We start from the raw sequence: 17,908 nt of genomic DNA, 5'->3' as shown, positions 1-17,908 counted from the left end.
TAATACAACCTGCTGCTTAATTGACTGCATTATTAAATAGGTAAACAAAGCAAATACAAGACTTTGTTGTAGTGATGACATTGGCAGATATTTGCATAGGTTTAGAGCGGAATAATATTTAAAACCTTTGTTGAATTATTTATTTATTCTATTCCATCGGTAATTTACCAGATAATTTAAAAACAACCGCAGGTAGGCTACCTGAGTGTTTCAATGTTTTTTGTTTTTTTCCTTTGCTTCATTTTACTGCATTTTAAAACTTTTGCGTATCTGCGTCATTCTTATCGCAAGACAATTCACATATCTGTAATCGCTGATAAACCAAATGAAATATGCTACAGGTTTCCTCAGTACATTAGCTCCAGTCATGGCACAAGAAATTCGGGGAAATGTGACGTACTCTTCATTTCATTCAGCCGTCCCACGTGTTAAAATTGAAAGTATATCAACTATTTTGGGTGAATGGAGGACACACTAAAGTGACCACCACGAGGATGGCCGAGAGTAACCTTTGTGACGTCACAGCAGCATCCAGCACGCGCCACCTTGGGAGAGCCAATCAAATCGCAAGAAACGACCTCCGTCTTCACAACGCTTTCCGGGCCGATGTCAAGGGCCGGCGACAGAAAAACGAAAACGGCTCGACCCAGAAAAGATACTCTGCGTGAAATATATTCGCCTATTATTTCGCGTCTTAGAACATGGTAGGTTTCTTCTAGAGACAGCATTAAAGCTCTGTTAGTTCCCCCTATATTCTCCAGAAACACAAGACAGCGCGGGGAATCAGCCAAGATAAGGTGAGCGCTCATTGTCTTCAGCGGCGGCGGTGCAGATGTGCGTGGGATTGTAACGCGTGCTTTATTTAGCTGCGTTATCCACGTCTGCGAGTGCCATAAATAGGGGTGTGATTACGTTAAAAAAGGGATTTTCCCCCATCCTCTCACCCATAGCCTGTGGGAATGTATGGTATGTGTGCTGTCTGTCTAAGTATCAGTTGTTGCTATCTTCGCTGCCAGATGACCGCGTTGCATTGTAGCCCATGGTCATGAGCGAATGACTTGAGTGAGATGTTGACATCTTAATCAGATTCAACTTGTGTTTACTGCGGTGACAGGGTTTATTCAGTTCAACCGGCTTTACCTGCGTGGATACTTGAAAATAACACTCTCATCACCCATGCAAGATCCAGAAATAGAGATTAGCACGCAGAAATATCTAACAGATATAGCACGAATTTCTGATTGCTATCTTGCAAAGATTGCTACAGCGATACGGAAATATATAAATTTGCACAAACAAAAAGAAAACATACAGCCATCCTTTGTTTGCCTCATGCCAGTTTACTAGCTAAATAATTATAGTCATATGATGTGTGATCAATTATAACCATATAAAACAACATAGCCCGCGTTAGCTAGCATCCGAGCTGCTTTCGGTTTAAGTTCGTTGCTCGTGCTTCCTTTCTCGCGTTAGAAAATAATGGCTTTTTCATACAAACACCGCATTGTATGTCAGAGAAAAAGTTGTTTATAAGCTGTTTTGCTATTTTTTTGGGTGTAGAAATCATTGTATTACTACCTCCGCAGTTCACTATAGAGGGAGTACGTAGCCATTTGGAACTCGAACTTGGCTAACTCTCGCCGGCTAGCTAGTGTCAACATGACTGACTAGCATCATTGTGACCATCTGAACACCAAAGAAAATAGCTTATATATCGTGTACAAGTTATTAATTGTACATAACAGAAGTTAATATAAGCATTGATATTGTTACTTTGAATATTTCTTTTGAAATTTGCATTTGTTTTTTTTTAAATATAACTTACACATACCTAGCTAGTTAAATGTTGGTTGAGTTACTTTAGTATTTATTAAATAGCAACATAAATACAGCGTTAATTATATTTCACTTAAGTACTAGTCCAAATATAACTGGTTTTTGTAACACAAAGTCTATAAATCTGATACTTTTATGTTTTCTCGAATAATATATACTTTTGAGGGTTTTCAACACATTGAGGTCCACTATTGGTCTTTGCCTAAACCCTTAACATTTCATTTCTGTTTTAGAGTACTAAAAATGTTTAAAAATCACATGGGCATGTTTACAAGGTCTAACACTTGTTTTTCACTGAACAGTATTTTTCACACTGCATCAGCACGTTGTATACTACAAGGTGACAAAAGGACCTGCTTTACATATTATTTTTAGAGTGCTGTATTGCAGCACATTACAGTACAGTTCAGTGTTCTCTTTGTCCCAACACACATGATTAAGCTCATTATTTATTGAGAACCATTCATAGCTGTGCAGTGTGGCGTATGCTCCAGATGGGAAGCCAACTCTCGGAGGCAGCATCACATTACTCCACAAAAATGTAGCATGACTTGGCAAAAGTGCTGACTTTTGTGAATGTTGCAACCAGTTTCACCTGCCCTGTAAGCCTCAGGTCTATCAACAGCCACCCAGTGTATCTCAAGTTAGGTTTTTAGGGAGAAGAGTGCTCCCCACCCAGGCTTAGTCGAAACACAGAGAGGATAGACCAGTCTTTCATGTTCGTTTATATGCAGGGCTGGATGATGGGAAATAATCATCTGGTAATTCATTCCACAACAGGTGAGAGGGCGTGTCTTTGCCTGTCCACGCTGAACAGAAATTGCTCACTGTCGTCAGCCAATAAACTTCTGATTTCTTAATTTAAAATTAAGAGTGTTAATATTATCTAGTGTTGTAGTTTTGGTTCATGTGGTTCTGCTAGATCCTAGTTTTCACAAAATCATTGTAAAATTGTGAAAAAGTGTCTGTGTAAATGGTCACAGAAAAACACAATTATTGTTTTTAATTTTTCGTACATAGTTTAAAATACTGTCTTTACAGTGTGTAAATATGTACAGATGTTCACCGGAAATAGTCCACAATTACCAGCAAAACAACCATATATTAAGTTATAAGTTACTGAGAGTGAACATGTATGAACAGTATGAAATAATAAAGGGCTTGTTTTAGATTTGCACTTTAAACAGTGGGCCTTCTGTGGATTAGAATAGTTTGTCATTGTGAGCCAAAGATAAGGACCTGTCATAACAAATGAGGATGTTTTATGAATGATGTATGTACAGTCTCTCTCTCTCTCTCTCTCTCTCTCATATTTAATTACAATCAATCAGAAGAATTTTATTGTAACTCTTATCTTTTTCATAAACAAGATTCCTGCTCATCCCAAAGGTATTGGATGGTGCTCCAACATTCTATTCAGTAACTTCCAATGCTATGGGGCTTTACATTCCCCTAACATCTGACATTTGGCATTAGGCATGTTGAGCTTGGGCTCGTGAAACTGTTCCATAATTTCTGATAATATTTGTAACGCTTTTCTATAAAGATTTTAGTTGTGTTTGCTTTGTTTGCTTTGTTTACCTATTTAAGACGCTACTCCTGATGAAAAGTGTTCATTTCTACACATTAAAGTGAATGCAGTAGTAACAGCTGTCAAGATACATTTGGACACGTGTCATGTGCGGACAATGTACTTATATGGTTTCATTTTCCTAGATTGCTACTAAGTATATGACTATACATGACCAATGTTTAAAGTTGTCTTTTAACACTGTTTCTGCTATATTGCTGTTGTGAAGAGGTTTTAGAGAGAACTAGACAGCACTTACTATGATTACTGTTGGAGTAAAGCAGACTTTTCCCCAGGTGCCGGCCTAGTGTGTGCTTTCACTTCTCATCAGCTTGTAACATTCCATGCCTACGGCTGTTAAGAAACTATTAGAGGGAAAATGCTGCAGCTTTTTCCAAAGTTAGTTTAAGGCTGGGAGGTATTGTAATACATTCTTTCTTTCACTTTTTTTCTACATCTTTGACAATGTTAGTTATAAAAATGAAGTAGTTATTGTAGTTTTATACTATGTCAATTATAACTTAGTATCTATTCTACAATGGCATGAATGAAGCCTTCAAGCTTTGACCTGTTGAACAGTGGAACAAAATTTATTGGTCTGTTAGAGCACCATCCAATATCGTAGAGCACCATTTACGATCTGGAAGTAATCCTCTAACAACAGTATCTTGCCACACTAATGCTCTTGTACACAGTTCCAACATAGTGTTAACAGTGCTGTAAGTTAAGATAGTATGTTAACATAGTTCCTAGTCAGAGCCTTGATTTTGTAAGAAACATTCGTTTAAATATTCAGTATCTTTCAGCACAGATGTCTGAGTTAATTTTGTGGATCATCACTTTGACTATTGATGAGAATAGGCCTAAATTTTCCAAATGCCTTTCCCTGTTTCCTTAGGAACACTGATATTTGGTTGCCAGCAGTTTTCCCATGTTGTGAATGTAGAAAGTGGCAAAGTGGGAAAAGGAAGAGGAAACAGGAAATTGCAGTGTCAGCTGGCACATCAGAGAGTGGGAAGGAAGTTTAACGGTACCTGAAGAACTCCAGAGAGGAAAGGCCAAGTTTCAAGCATTCAAGGACAAGTTTTGGGGTAAAACATATCACAAGAGGATAATTTTGTCTGACGCAGAGAAAGGAGACAAGCGGGAGACGCCACAACAAACCGAGCAGAAAGAGGAACCAACTACTCTGAAAACAAAACCAGCTCCACTTCACTCAGAGAGAAGGAGTGGGACTATTTTGTTCTGTCTCGTTCTCTCTGTCCTCCACCATCAGGATGAAGCTTAAGGAGGATGTGCCCCCAATCATCCTGCATGTTTTTCGTTCCGTGGTGTGGGTCTATTCGGTCATCACCTTCATCCCCTGGTACTTTTTGTCTGGCGCTGGTGCCAACCAGGCACGTGCCAAACGCATCAAAGCATGCTCTGTGAGTATTACAGTTTCTGAAAAACCAGAGGCTAATGAAGAATTAAGACTTACGATTATTTATTTATTTATTTTTACACATTCTTTGCTTGACATACTTGTGGTTATTGTTATATACAGAATTTTACCCAATCATTAGTAGTCACCAGTTTCAGCCTGTAAGCTTAGCACAGTCTATCACACACAGTGCCACCAAATACTGTAAGATGAATACAAGCCTGTGCTTCCCTTGAGACATATGATATTAATCACAGCTACTTTTCACACTGCACTCTCGTCCAGTGCATGGGACAGTCTGGTGATGTATCAGCAGAGTGCCTACGTCTGTCCTTTCAGCTGGCAGACGCCAACACTTGTGATAAAGAGAATGATGGGGCTATCACCCCCCCTCCCGAGAGATTTCTAAGGACATGTGGATGGCAAAGGCACCTCTTGGGATCAAACCAGTGATCTCCCAACAATTCGACCCTATCATACTTTAGGCAAAATCAACCTCTCACACCATTTAAGTGTAGAAGTGTAGTGCTGAATAATTTTTACCAAATGGAAAGGACTTTGAGGATTATTAAGTAGCCCATGCCTTTCAGAGCAGAGCTGTCCTAGATTATGCTAAAAAGAAGCGGTTGTCATAGCACTCTTGCTTGAGTATTTTTAGTGCGCCTTAGGGGTTCTAGTCTCGGCTGTCTTAATATTTGATGCTTTTGAGCTGTTCAAATCTCTTGGAGCTTTTCATAGATGAAACATTTAAAACCTGTAGTGATGTGTAAATGTTTATACTTTGCTGTAACGTATTTACATCCTGTCTTTACTTTGCTAGGTAAGTGGTCGTCCAGCGGGGCCATACCGGGCAGTGAACAGCCAACAGCAGCTGGTCTCCCGGGTACATGAGGGGGTAGACACGCTGGATAAAGTGTTTGAGTACGCAGTCAAACTTTTCCCTGACAGAGATTGTCTTGGCACCAGGGAGGTTCTCTGTGAAGAGGATGAAGTACAGCCCAACGGCAAGGTCTTCAAGAAGGTGAGACACTAGACACACACACACACACACTCCTTTACACTGTGTATGTGTTTGCATCAGAGGTTAACATGGAGGTTTATAGCTTTTGGCTGTTTTTTGCCAGGGATCTGCTGGGATTTGGTTTATTTGTAATCCCCCTGGGGAAATAATAAACAGGAAGTTGCATTGCTGTGGAATTTTAAGCTACTTTGCAGACATAACTAATATGGCTTACTTACTAATATTAGATTAGTGATATATCCTACTGATGTATCCCATTATTAGGTAAGACTTGGTATTTTCTACTGTCACTGTACATGGATTACTTTATGGTACACAAAACAACATGACAACAGACAATTTAGGTCACAGTTGAATCACCATGAATGAATGATTAAATGGGGTAGGGAGAATGATAATGAACAGTATTTATTTAAGTTAAAATCAGCTCATCTTTCTCCTCTAGGTCATACTTGGTGAATATAACTGGTTGTCATATGGAGAAACATTCCGCCTGGCTCAGAAATTCGGCAGCGGGCTGGCTGCTCTGGGTCAGAAGCCCCAGTGTAACATTGCTATTTTCTGTGAGACTCGAGCTGAGTGGATAATAGCAGCGCAGGCCTGCTTCATGTACAACTTCCCAGGTGAGTGCTCCAGTTACACACACACACACACACATCTACAGACATCTATTCTTAGTCCACTCAGTAGATCAATACAGAATCTCAGTTGTGTGGGTTTCTGCTGAGTTAATGAAAAGATGGCAGAATGTCAACTCAATAACATTTTCCATATTGTCTTTCAAAGCTCTGCTCTCCTGGAAGCTCAGCTAAAATGCTGGACTTTGGAGATGTCCACGACTCTGCCCTGATAGTGTAATCTAGGCACATTTTATTCAGGTTAATATATTTATTTGGGTATAACATTATGAGAAACACTTTTTCCTCTTATTTTTTTCCTATTCATATTTGCACAGTTTGGTCACTTTGTTAGAAACACCTTCATCATACTTCCTCACAGTGGGAACCTTATTACAAACACCTCCATTACACATCTATGAATGGTTACTTTATCAAAACACCTACTTTGTGTTTCCATTTACAGGTAATGTAGTCTACATAATGACCATATACTAATAACTTATGACTAATAACTAACTTTAACTGGGTAGGAGCAAGATGGAGCTACAAAGATGTAATTTCTAATAAAGTAGGCAGTGGATGTATATGGTATGTATGATTCTCTAATTTCTTTCTCTTCCATTGTACATTATCTGTTTCTGTTGCAGTGGTCACTCTATACTCTACTCTGGGAGGTCCAGCAATTGCTCATGGCCTCAATGAGACAGAGGTCACTCACATAATCACCAGTAAAGATTTGCTCCAAAGCCGCCTCAAGGTCAGCAATTGTTCTTCATCTGACTGGATGCTAGCAGGGCTTTAACCTTTGTGTAAATATATTTGTGTCCACAATGGGTGTACCTTATAGTAGTGCATTTTACTAATTATATGGACTGTCTACAAACCTTTAGCCTTATATTGTACATGTTGAACTATGAAAATTGAGGAATGACATGGATGATCATTCAGTCATGTTATATTTAATGAACTTGTCTCATGCATTTAAAACAAAACAGATGACATCTGTAATATTTATTCTCTGTCCCCTCTCTCCTCATCAGGAGATTCTGCTTGATGTGCCTAGACTGCAGCACATAATCATAGTGGACCATAAACCCACCACCTGGCCTGGATTACCCAGAAGCATTCAAGTACACAATATGGCCTCAGTGCAGGATCTGGGGGCCAAGAGTGAAAACAGTAAGTCTTTTGACTTCAAATCTTGACCAGTAATTTCTCACTGTAATTTGCATGGGACTGGCATATCACTGAAGTCAGGAGAAACTGGATTTTTTATTTTTTATTTATTTTGGGCTGAGAAAGGTACATAACGTGCCCTACGTAATGTCTGAGACCAATATTTTTTTGCCTTGATACTCCACAGCATCTTGTGCAGTATGAGTCATAATTGCTACTTGTTGAATATCCTTTGCATATAATGGCAGCTTGAAATCTGTGAATTAGAGACATCAGTAGCTTCAAGAGTATCTTCTCCAGTTTTGCTGTCCTAGGTTTGTAATGTAGCCATCTTCAGCTCTTCTTATTTAGGTGCTAGTCCTCTAGTTCGATCTTTCTTCAGCACTTGGAATAGGCATGAGTAGAAAAGGCTTTTCCAGTTTGTTTCAAACATTACAAGGGGCACTGTGTACTGAAACTGTCATATTCTCATACCTATGAATCTCACCCATCACTTCTCAACTGCTCCATCTCTCTAGTGGCCGTGCAAAGGAGACAGCCTCTTCCCTCTGACATTGCTGTGATCATGTATACCAGTGGCTCCACTGGTATCCCAAAAGGAGTCATGATCTCCCATAGCAACATAATTGCTGGAGTAACTGGCATGGCTGAACGCATCCCTGGTCTGGAGTAAGAATGCATTCCTTCATTAGTGTCTCATTCCCTCTATTTAAAGTGGTTGTATACAGAACCCAATCTGTTGTGTATAAGGCTTTTTAAGGGGCCTTAAAAGGGTCCTAAATTGCATGTGTAATACTAGGTAGCTAATAGCAGGTATGTAGTAAATGTTGTAGATTTTGTTGGAGCGTATATTAAATGCATATGTTATTTTTGTACTTTGACAGTGAGAATGACACCTATATTGGCTACCTGCCACTGGCCCATGTGCTGGAGCTCAGCGCTGAGCTTGTGTGTGTATCTCATGGCTGCCGAATTGGATACTCCTCACCACAGACACTTGCTGACCAGGTAAACATGCCCACATTCTTAAAAGAGGAACTACTCACAACAGGACTGACAAAACACATGTTTTTTTTTTTTCTTCTTTAAGCAGCAAAGACATTTGGTGGTACAAGTTTTTGTTCTTCTTTGCACTTACGCTACAAATCTAATGCAGCCAAAACGTAATGGAAGAAATCATGCACTTAATGTCAATACCCAGTTGTCTGTGTCATGTTAAATAATCTTTAGCAGACTTTCAGATACATTTTTGTCACTGTATAACATACATTCATTCATTATCTATAAGTGCTTATCCAGTTCAGGGTCATTGGGCGCAAGGTGGGAATACACCCTGGGAATACACGCCAGTCCTTCACAGGGCAACACAGACACACACACATATTCACTCACACCTACGGACACTTTTGAGTCGCCAATTCACCTACCAACGTGTGCTTTTGGACTGTGGGAGGAAACCAAAGCACCCCGTGGAAACCCACGCGGACACAGGGAGAACACACCACACTCCTCACAGACAGTCACCCGGAGGAAACCCATGCAGACGCAGGGAAAACACACCACACTCCTCACAGACAGTCACCCGGAGGAAACCCATGCAGACGCAGGGAAAACACACCACACTCCTCACAGACAGTCACCCGGAGGAAACCCACGCAGACACAGGGAAAACACACCACACTCCTCAGACAGTCACCTGGAGCCGCCCTGTATAACATACAGTTAACTTTAAAAATGGATAAAAGTGCATCCTATATCAAAAACATTAGTATCAGCCATCTTGAAGCCTGTCTGTAGCTTTGTACATTTTTTAAAGACTAACATTTGGGAAAAGGAAAAAATTATGTAAATTAGATTTTTCTGCCAAACCACCACTTTAAAAGACTCCAAAGTTCTAAAAGCTGGCTACTCAACCAATGAATGCTCAATGGCTTCACTGATAGCTCGGTACAGACGACTGTTGTTCTCTCTGCTTGCATTAGAATGTTATTTTTGTCCTCTCCTGCAGTCTACCAAAATTAAAAAAGGCAGCAAAGGAGACACCAGTGTCCTTAGGCCAACACTGATGGCAGCTGTCCCGGTGAGTGTGCACATGTACAAAGTAAACACACACTCTTCCCTGTGAAAAAAACCTTGTTAATATTCTCCTCTATTCTGCATATCTATCTTTTCCACTTGATCTCTCTCTCTCTCTCTCTGCTTGCCTCTTACTCACCCTTCTTCTCTCTCTGTAGGAGATCATGGATCGTATCTATAAGAATGTGATGACTAAAGTGGATGAGATGAGTCGAGTACAGAAGACTCTCTTTGTGCTGGCCTACAACTATAAGATGGAGCAAATCTCTAGAGGATATGGCACACCGCTTTGTGACAAGTATGTGTTCCTCGCACAAGCAATGACATTAGCTTTACTATAGACAAAGCAGTGGAATAAGTGTCGAATAGTCAAGCTACTGTAAATTATTTAGCCTTTTACTGTAATGACAAATATAGAAGGTATTATTTGCGAACTGCATTTTTTTTTATTTACGCAAATACAGGAAAGACTTCTTACTTTTGAATTTTGAATTTGCAGTCTGGTGTTCAGGAGGGTGCGATCATTGTTGGGTGGACATATGCGAGTCTTGCTGTCAGGAGGAGCTCCACTCTCTGCAGCTACGCAGCGCTTCATGAACATCTGTTTCTGCTGCCCTGTGGGTCAGGGTTATGGCCTCACAGAGACCTGCGGAGCTGGAACCATCAGTGATTGTAAGATATACATAGTACTTTGTGAGACTTGGGAGCTTACACTGGGACACTTAATGCAACATGCGCATAACCAAGTGTTGGCTACACACTCATTAGACTGTCGAGCTGTAGAACTCTGACATGCTGCTTGTGGTCCAAAATGACCAGTATACCAGTCCTCACTTATGTACTTGTGTCTTAGTGCAATCAGTAACTCACAGCAGTGTGTTCTACTATAAAGTGTAAAGCTCAATTTTAAAAACCAGAAGCAGTACTAAATAAATTATATATTGGTTTTATAAGAAAACTGGATGTCAGATTTTATATAATAATATACATAAATATATACATTTTAATGTTTTAACAATTACATATTTATTTTTTTATATATAAATAGTTTATGACTACAGTACAGGCCGCGTTGGAGCTCCTCTTGTCTGCTCTGAGTTCATGCTGAAGGATTGGGAAGAAGGTGAGTATTGATAACACACAGAGGGAAAAAAGAGGCTTAAAAGGTGTACACGATGCTATCTGTGCTTAATTGTTGCGTTAAGTATTCAAATTATATTAGTTTACATTGTCTTTTCTATATTCCTCTTTTTCCTGCTTAGGTGGTTACTATAGCACAGACAAGCCCAACCCTCGAGGGGAAATTCTGATTGGTGGACCAAACGTTACCATGGGTTACTATAAAAATGAGAAAAAGAACAGAGAGGACTTCTTTGTGGATAGGAACGGTCAGCGCTGGTTTTGCACAGGGGACATTGGAGAGTTTGAGCCTGATGGCTGCCTCAGGATCATTGGTGAGAAAACATAGACATGTGGTTATCCATTTCAGACAACTCCTCATTTATTTAATTTCCCGTATATACAGTATTTAAAGTTCAAGTGGATTTTTCAGGCGTTATTGTCATGAGAGTTATGGGTATACATTGGTAAATAACTATAAAACTGCAATGTGGACTGGCCACAAAATGGTATCAATAATATCTCTGCGATTTTAACCGAGGGTTGTGTGTTTACAGATCGTAAAAAGGACCTGGTAAAGCTTCAGGCTGGAGAGTACGTTTCTCTGGGGAAAGTGGAGGCTGCGTTGAAAAACTGCCCCCTCATCGATAACATATGTGCATACGCCAACAGGTGAACCCCCACAGACTGACTCATGGCTTTCATGCTTCATCCAAAACAGATAACTTGTTAAATCACTGTTCACAAACTCTTTCATTACAATCAAGTGAGAACAATTTAGATATGGGCCCTTTAACTCTCAGATCATGGATACAAGGAGTATCCTTTTTTTTTTTTTTTTGGCAACACTGATAGTTTATGGGGATTATCTGATGGACAATAAACTGTACACTAGAATGCTTGCAGGAGCCTGATTATATTTTTCTCTCTCTTCCATCCGCTTAGCGATGAATCCTATGTGATCAGCTTTGTGGTACCAAATCAGAGGCAGCTGACTGCTCTGGCCAAACAGAAGGGAATCCGTGGATCCTGGGAGGACATTTGTAACCACCCTGACATGGAGAAGGAGGTGCTGCGCATCATCACTGACGCTGCTGTTACTGGTGAGATCATTCACATTTCACACATGTCAGCTTTGCCATAATTATGGCTGGCAATAAAGCATTTCCTTACATTTTAAAAACAAAACTATGTCGTGACAGCTCCATGACCTCGAGTGATCAGCAGAACTGCAGACAAGTTGCATATATTTTATTTCTGGGTCTTCTAGGAAATACATGACCACTGTAGTTTAATTTGAAAATAAATAAACATGTTGAATAAAGCACGGTGGCGCAGCAGGTTAGTGTCGCAGTCACACAGCTCCAGGGACCTGGAGGTTGTGGGTTCGATTCCTGCTCCGGGTGACTGTCTGTGAGGAGTGTGGTGTGTTCTCCCTGTGTCTGCGTGGGTTTCCTCCGGGTGACTGTCTGTGAGGAGTGTGGTGTGTTCTCCCTGTGTCTGTGTGAGTTTCCTCCGGGTGACTGTCTGTGAGGAGTGTGGTGTGTTCTCCCTGTGTCTGCATGGGTTTCCTCCGGGTGACTGTGAGGAGTGTGGTGTGTTCTCCCTGTGTCTGTGTGGGTTTCGTCCGGGTGACTGTCTGTGAGGAGTGTGGTGTGTTCTCCCTGTGTCTGTGTGGGTTTCGTCCGGGTGCTCCAGTTTCCTCCCACAGTCCAAAAACACACATTGGTAGGTGGATTGGCGACTCAAAAGTGTCTGTAGGTGTGAGTGTGTGTTGCCCTGTGAAGGACTGGCGCCCCCTCCAGGGTGTGTTCCTGCCTTGCGCCCAATGATTCCAGGTAGGCTCTGAACCCACCGTGACCCTGAAACTGGATAAGGGTTACAGAGAATGAATGAATGAATGTTGAATAAATAGATCCCTTCATGTAATCCATTAATTTCACCAATGTATCTGTATTCTGAAAACTATTTAAATTGTAACTACATCCAAATACAGTATACACTTTTGTATTCTTAATGTACATTTAATATGTATTCCTTTTATACTGTATGTGTGTTTAGGTAGATAGATATAGATGGAGAGAGTTACAGACAGATGATTGTGTGTATAATAGTGGTGGCACAGTATATCAGCATTGTTTGCTTTTTTTCTTTCTAGCTAAACTAGAGCGTTTCGAGATCCCCAAGAAAATTCGCCTCAGCGCAGAGGCATGGACTCCAGAGACGGGCCTTGTAACGGATGCCTTCAAGCTCAAACGCAAAGAACTCAAAACACATTACCAAGAAGATATCGAGAGGATGTACGGGGGCAAGTGACGAATGAAACGGGCCAACAAGGGTGGACGGGGAGGATTTAGGACATGATACTCCAAAATGCCTACAGGATATTCCCCAACAATACAATTGCTAAAAACCTGCTATGATCAAATCAGCAACACTTGAATTTTTGTTACAGTGAAGTTCCAAAAATACATAGGTTAGGAAGTAAATAAAGCCAATGCCATTGGTCAACTGCTCAAAGGGCAATGAATGTCTGATGAGAATGAATAACAGCAGCTCGTTTCACTCTGGGGGCAGGAGAATGACCCGCATGAAGAGACTTCCTGGAGATGCAGCACATATTTATATTAAAGATTGCAGAGATGCCAAGACCCCTCCACAATTAAACTCTTCACTTTCCTGTGGATCCTTTGAGGAAGACACGTTATGCCTCTCACTTTGGATCTCAGAGATGGTGGATACTGAATGGATGAGCCAGCTGATGATGTCAGGACAAGGGTAGGGTTGACTCAAATTGCAGGCTTGGGTCTGTGCAGGGAAACCTTTTACTTTGTTTGGGTTTGCTTTTGTTAGTTTTGTTTTTTCTTAGCTTGTCTGTTTGTACTGTCTCCATTCATTGAATATCTTGTGTCTTTTGAAATCAAGCCTTGAGAGATTTGAATGTGAAAGTCTCTTATGCTCTTTCTTTCCAAATGACATACTTGGTAGTTTGTATATTTTTTCCTTAAACTTCTCCTTTGTGACTCCTGTTCTACCTTTATCCCAAAGTTTCTAACAAAGAATTGCTGTTTACTGTTGCTCTGGGATGAGGTATAGATGATGATGATAATATACTGTATTATTATGCTTGTATATTGTGCTATGTACTCTAAAGTTACTCTAAAGACCCCCTTTCCAATTTAAAGCAATGATAATCTAAAAGGACTGTTTATCTAAAAATGCTAACATGGTTAACAGTGTGGGGAAGCTAACATTGCATGAAAACCAGGAATCCTGCTAATGGATATGCTAAAAGCTAATTGGTTTTTATGCCCTGCTAGCTTCCACTCATTACTGGTGATGTTCACTGCTGCCTTTCGTGTCAAGTTGCTGCCATTTATTGTTAGCCATAGTAGCAAGTGGGTTGAACTGACCTTTTAAGATGATAAAAGCAATTGTGAAAAGTTCTTTCGCTTTGCTTTGGGGATTTTGACCCATCAGTGCTCTGTCCGTAGATGCATTCTCATGTAGCAAAATTAACCAGGCAAGATAAGCTTCACACCGAGTCTTGGCAAGAAGTTCCATTCAGTTGTAACACAGCTGTTTTGAAAATACCAAAAAAATCTAAATTCAGGGTGCATTATTCATTTCAATTCCTACATTTTGTATATGTGTAAAAAGTCACACTGTCTTTTTTGCTAATGTTAGCATTATGGCTAATGAAGTTGTTGTTTATGTGGCAAGAACAGCAGTTCAGACTTATGCTTAGACCTCAGTTTAACCCTGGATTAGTGGATCCCTTTTTCTTCCCCCACTTGAGCCTAGGCACTCAAGACCATTCATGAATCTGACTATTTAGAGACTATTTAGAGTGCTTTCCAGCATTTGGTGTCATGAATGGTTACTGGTTAACCAAAGGGACAGAAGGGAGTGAGTACATTCAATAGTTTTGACACAAATCTAATTCCGTAATGTACTAGACATTCCAATGATATTGAGTTCTCCTTGAATACCCAATTTAACTCATCATATAAACTTACTCTGGGATTTGGAACGCAGCACAACCCACATTACTAAATGTTCTTCCAACTGTAAAACAAACTTGGCATTTCTCAGCATGTGTAGATATATATTTTTACTGGAAATGTTTAATCAAACAATATTTTTAGCATTTGAATCCGGCCCAGTAGATCAGTTAACCAAATACTCAACTACCGCTTCACAAACCTAGTGTTGAGTAGTTGTGTATTTTGACCAGAGCTGAACTGTGTGTGGGGATTTGTTTTTTTCTCGTTTGGTTTGTCTAACTTGGCCATATTTATCTACAAAAAAAAAAAAAAAAACATTTATGGCCAGAGCTCTGGAGGGTCAGCCAGGATCTAAAATGACTGCCATGTTGGAGTTAGTACAATAGAGAGAATCAAGAAGCGAGTGTTGATAACTTCTATACCAGCAAGTTAAATATTCACTCCAACTTATTAATGTGTGTGTGTGTATCCGTGCTTGTCTGCACGGGTGTGGGTGTTTTGTATCTCATCCTTATATTCTACACTGAGTAGTCTAACTTGAATCAAAGATAGTGTGTATGTTCTTACATCTGCTCCCACTTGACCCCTCCATAAGCCTTCTCCTCTTAAGTACCTGGAATTTATAGACCAGGGAACAATACTACAATACTATACAGGAAATACATATATATATATATATATATATATTGCTTTAAATCTATGTAAATATCAAGCCTTTTTTCTTTTAACAATAGCAGAAATTCCTAAGACGTCTACCTACCGGTATATTGCATGGATGTTTACAAGGGAGCGAAGAGTGACAGGTTAATGTAGTTAAATGCCTTGTAGAGACCAAGAATTAGTTCAGGCTCCGGATGATGATGATGATGATGATGGAAGCCTTTTTTTTTATATTATATCTTGATATTGTCATAGTTCTAGGTAGTAATTATAGTCATCGACAAAGAATAAAATGAATGTGCAATAAGTATCTGTACTTAGAAATGCACACTTTTGACCCGAGGAGCATGAATGTTTAGATCACTCCCTCTAAGCCAGAGAGGAACCTGTGTCTTCATACGTTAGATACGTGTGAATCCTTAGAAAGGATTGCACTAAAATGTACTGCTCACTTCATTTAAATTCAGTGATCATTTTGCATGGTTCAAAACATGGAAACTAGTAAAACTTCAGTACAAATTGTGGTAGAGGTGTATTCAGATTCCAGTGACCAAACTTCCGAAATTAGAAACCAAACATGCTGTGGTCGTAGGGTTCAACAAATAACAGATTTATACACTGAACAGTGACCATTTTAAAATGATATATATTTCTGTAACTATTCATTTGTAGCACTTATCATTGTGGCATGCGTAAAGGTGGTGTTTTGGTCTTGGTAGGGTAGACCTCGTAAGCATTTCCACTTGCTCTAATTGGCTATGTTATAGTCATAGTGTTGTATTAAACCAGAGGACGTCAATGGTGAACTTCTAAACAATTTCAAAAAAACATTTTACCCAGTTTTCCTCACCTCTGCTTAGCACTGTGTATTGCTTCTGACTGTTGCTCTGTTTAACTGATTCTACATCTACTTCAGTTTGGGGTTCAGAAGTGTTACTTCTCAGTTCTCTTGCCTTTGAACTGATGGAGACTTGTCTTACATTAGCTTGCCTTCAATCATTTCCTGTTGCTTTTCTATTGCGTCCAATTTATCGTAGACCAAAACGGTTTTGGGACTGTTCCAAACAATTCCTGGTGGGACTCAAGGCTGTTGCCTGCCTTTTGGTAGCAAAACTATGGTATCTATGTTTGCTAGAAATTAGCTGAAATGCTAACGGTTGGCCAAAACAATTCCAAACACTCCATTTTTAAGTCCTGTGTTATTTGACAGGATTGTGTGCCTGAAGCTAAAACAAATCTGATAACCGGTACTTTATATTTGATATAACTTAATGTGACCAAATATTAAACAGACAAACATTTTAAATAAACTGCTTTGGTGAATTTTCCATCAACTGTCAATGGTTACATTTCTGACAAAGCACAGAAATGATAACACTGTTGAATGAGCTGGATACCTTTGTGATGAAGAATAATTTTTCTATTTAGCAAGTGTTGAGAATTCAGTGGACCGTGCTCTACTCTGTTGGTTTTGTGGGTTGTTTGGATCCGATTTCTGCAACAACCAGCCCACTTTAGTCAGATTTAGCTCAGGACCTCCAACATTGCTTCCCCTTTCATGGTTGATACTTTATATTTTGATATTTTGTATAAACCCATGAATGTGATTAGGTGCGGTGGAAGCTTGAGCAAAGACCGCCTATGATGTGTTTGCCCTGCATCACGTTTTATTTTTAAGCTCACAAGCAACCAGCTTGTGGTCATCCAAAGCAAATGTGTGAAACTTCACTTCAGATCATGGACTAATTCTAAAAACTGAACTAATCACGTGTTTACACTTCAAAGAGAGAAGACCAGCTGTAAATCGGCTCTGTTGACGAGAGGGATTTCACTGCCTGCCTGTTCCTGACAGCCATCTGAATGAACTGAAATGACAGATGTTGGTTGGCATAATATACACTCCTTTTATCAAACAAACTGTAAATATGTTATGCTCTTTTTTTTTTCCAGGGACAAATAAATCCATTCTGTTGTTATCATGTATTACCTCCTTTCAATGTATTTACTCGTTTTTTATGTATTGATCATTTTTAGGGTCTTATCTCCTTGGTGTGAGTGGAATTTACGCCTTGTGAGGCTACAATAAACGTGTCCTACTTTTATTTATTTGGAAATTGGCCTTGAAAATTTCTGTGTCTTTAAGAATAAAGGTTTGTGACTATTCTAAGGGTTGTTTCATTCGGTGTTGATGACTAATATTGCTGCAATGAATGGGGCCATCTGAACATTTCGACATTTCTAGCTTCTCTAAAATCGTTTGATCAATGTTTTCAGAGAAGCTAGAGGAGTCCAATATCAAATACTCTCTGGGTGTAAGGATTGTGTTATGGGTTTTTAACTCGTATCAAGCTTGTAGTCCATAAGTGTAAGGCATTTGTAATTCATCTGAATATATTAACT

The 17,908-nt window shown here is 39.7% G+C and overlaps 1 protein-coding gene across 3 annotated transcripts; it reads left to right on the top strand.

Moving 5' to 3' along the window:
- The first annotated feature begins 574 nt into the window (after positions 1 to 574).
- On the top strand, positions 575 to 17,649 carry LOC136678198 (fatty acid CoA ligase Acsl3-like). Of its 3 annotated transcripts, none has more exons than XM_066656146.1 (16): positions 575 to 704; positions 4,305 to 4,833; positions 5,650 to 5,850; positions 6,296 to 6,473; positions 7,118 to 7,227; positions 7,511 to 7,649; positions 8,165 to 8,315; positions 8,531 to 8,654; positions 9,655 to 9,726; positions 9,881 to 10,020; positions 10,222 to 10,394; positions 10,771 to 10,845; positions 10,985 to 11,176; positions 11,399 to 11,513; positions 11,787 to 11,944; positions 13,000 to 17,649. In XM_066656146.1, the coding sequence occupies exons 2-16, from the start codon at positions 4,684 to 4,686 to the stop codon at positions 13,155 to 13,157; spliced, it is 2,136 nt and encodes a 711-aa protein (XP_066512243.1). In that variant the 5' UTR covers positions 575 to 704; positions 4,305 to 4,683; the 3' UTR covers positions 13,158 to 17,649. The 3 variants fall into 3 exon arrangements, with proteins under 3 accessions (XP_066512243.1, XP_066512242.1, XP_066512244.1); XM_066656145.1 differs by having other exon boundaries at positions 579 to 797; XM_066656147.1 differs by lacking the exon at positions 575 to 704 and adding an exon at positions 888 to 966.
- The last annotated feature ends 259 nt before the right edge of the window (positions 17,650 to 17,908 follow it).

This window comes from Hoplias malabaricus, chromosome Y (assembly GCF_029633855.1).
Source record: "Hoplias malabaricus isolate fHopMal1 chromosome Y, fHopMal1.hap1, whole genome shotgun sequence".
NCBI classification, from domain to species: domain Eukaryota; kingdom Metazoa; phylum Chordata; class Actinopteri; order Characiformes; family Erythrinidae; genus Hoplias; species Hoplias malabaricus.
The sequence above is the reverse complement of the archived record's forward strand: the minus strand, read 5'-3'. Positions and strand labels throughout refer to the sequence as shown.

Excerpts from the sequence above, each read along its gene's own strand:
- LOC136678198 (XM_066656146.1), top strand. The coding sequence starts at position 4,684 with ATGAAGCTTAAGGAGGATGTGCCCCCAATCATCCTGCATGTTTTTCGT. Across the intron at positions 6,474-7,117 it reads CTTCATGTACAACTTCCCAG|TGGTCACTCTATACTCTACT; the intron begins GTGAGTGCTCCA and ends TTTCTGTTGCAG. Across the intron at positions 7,228-7,510 it reads TGCTCCAAAGCCGCCTCAAG|GAGATTCTGCTTGATGTGCC; the intron begins GTCAGCAATTGT and ends TCTCCTCATCAG.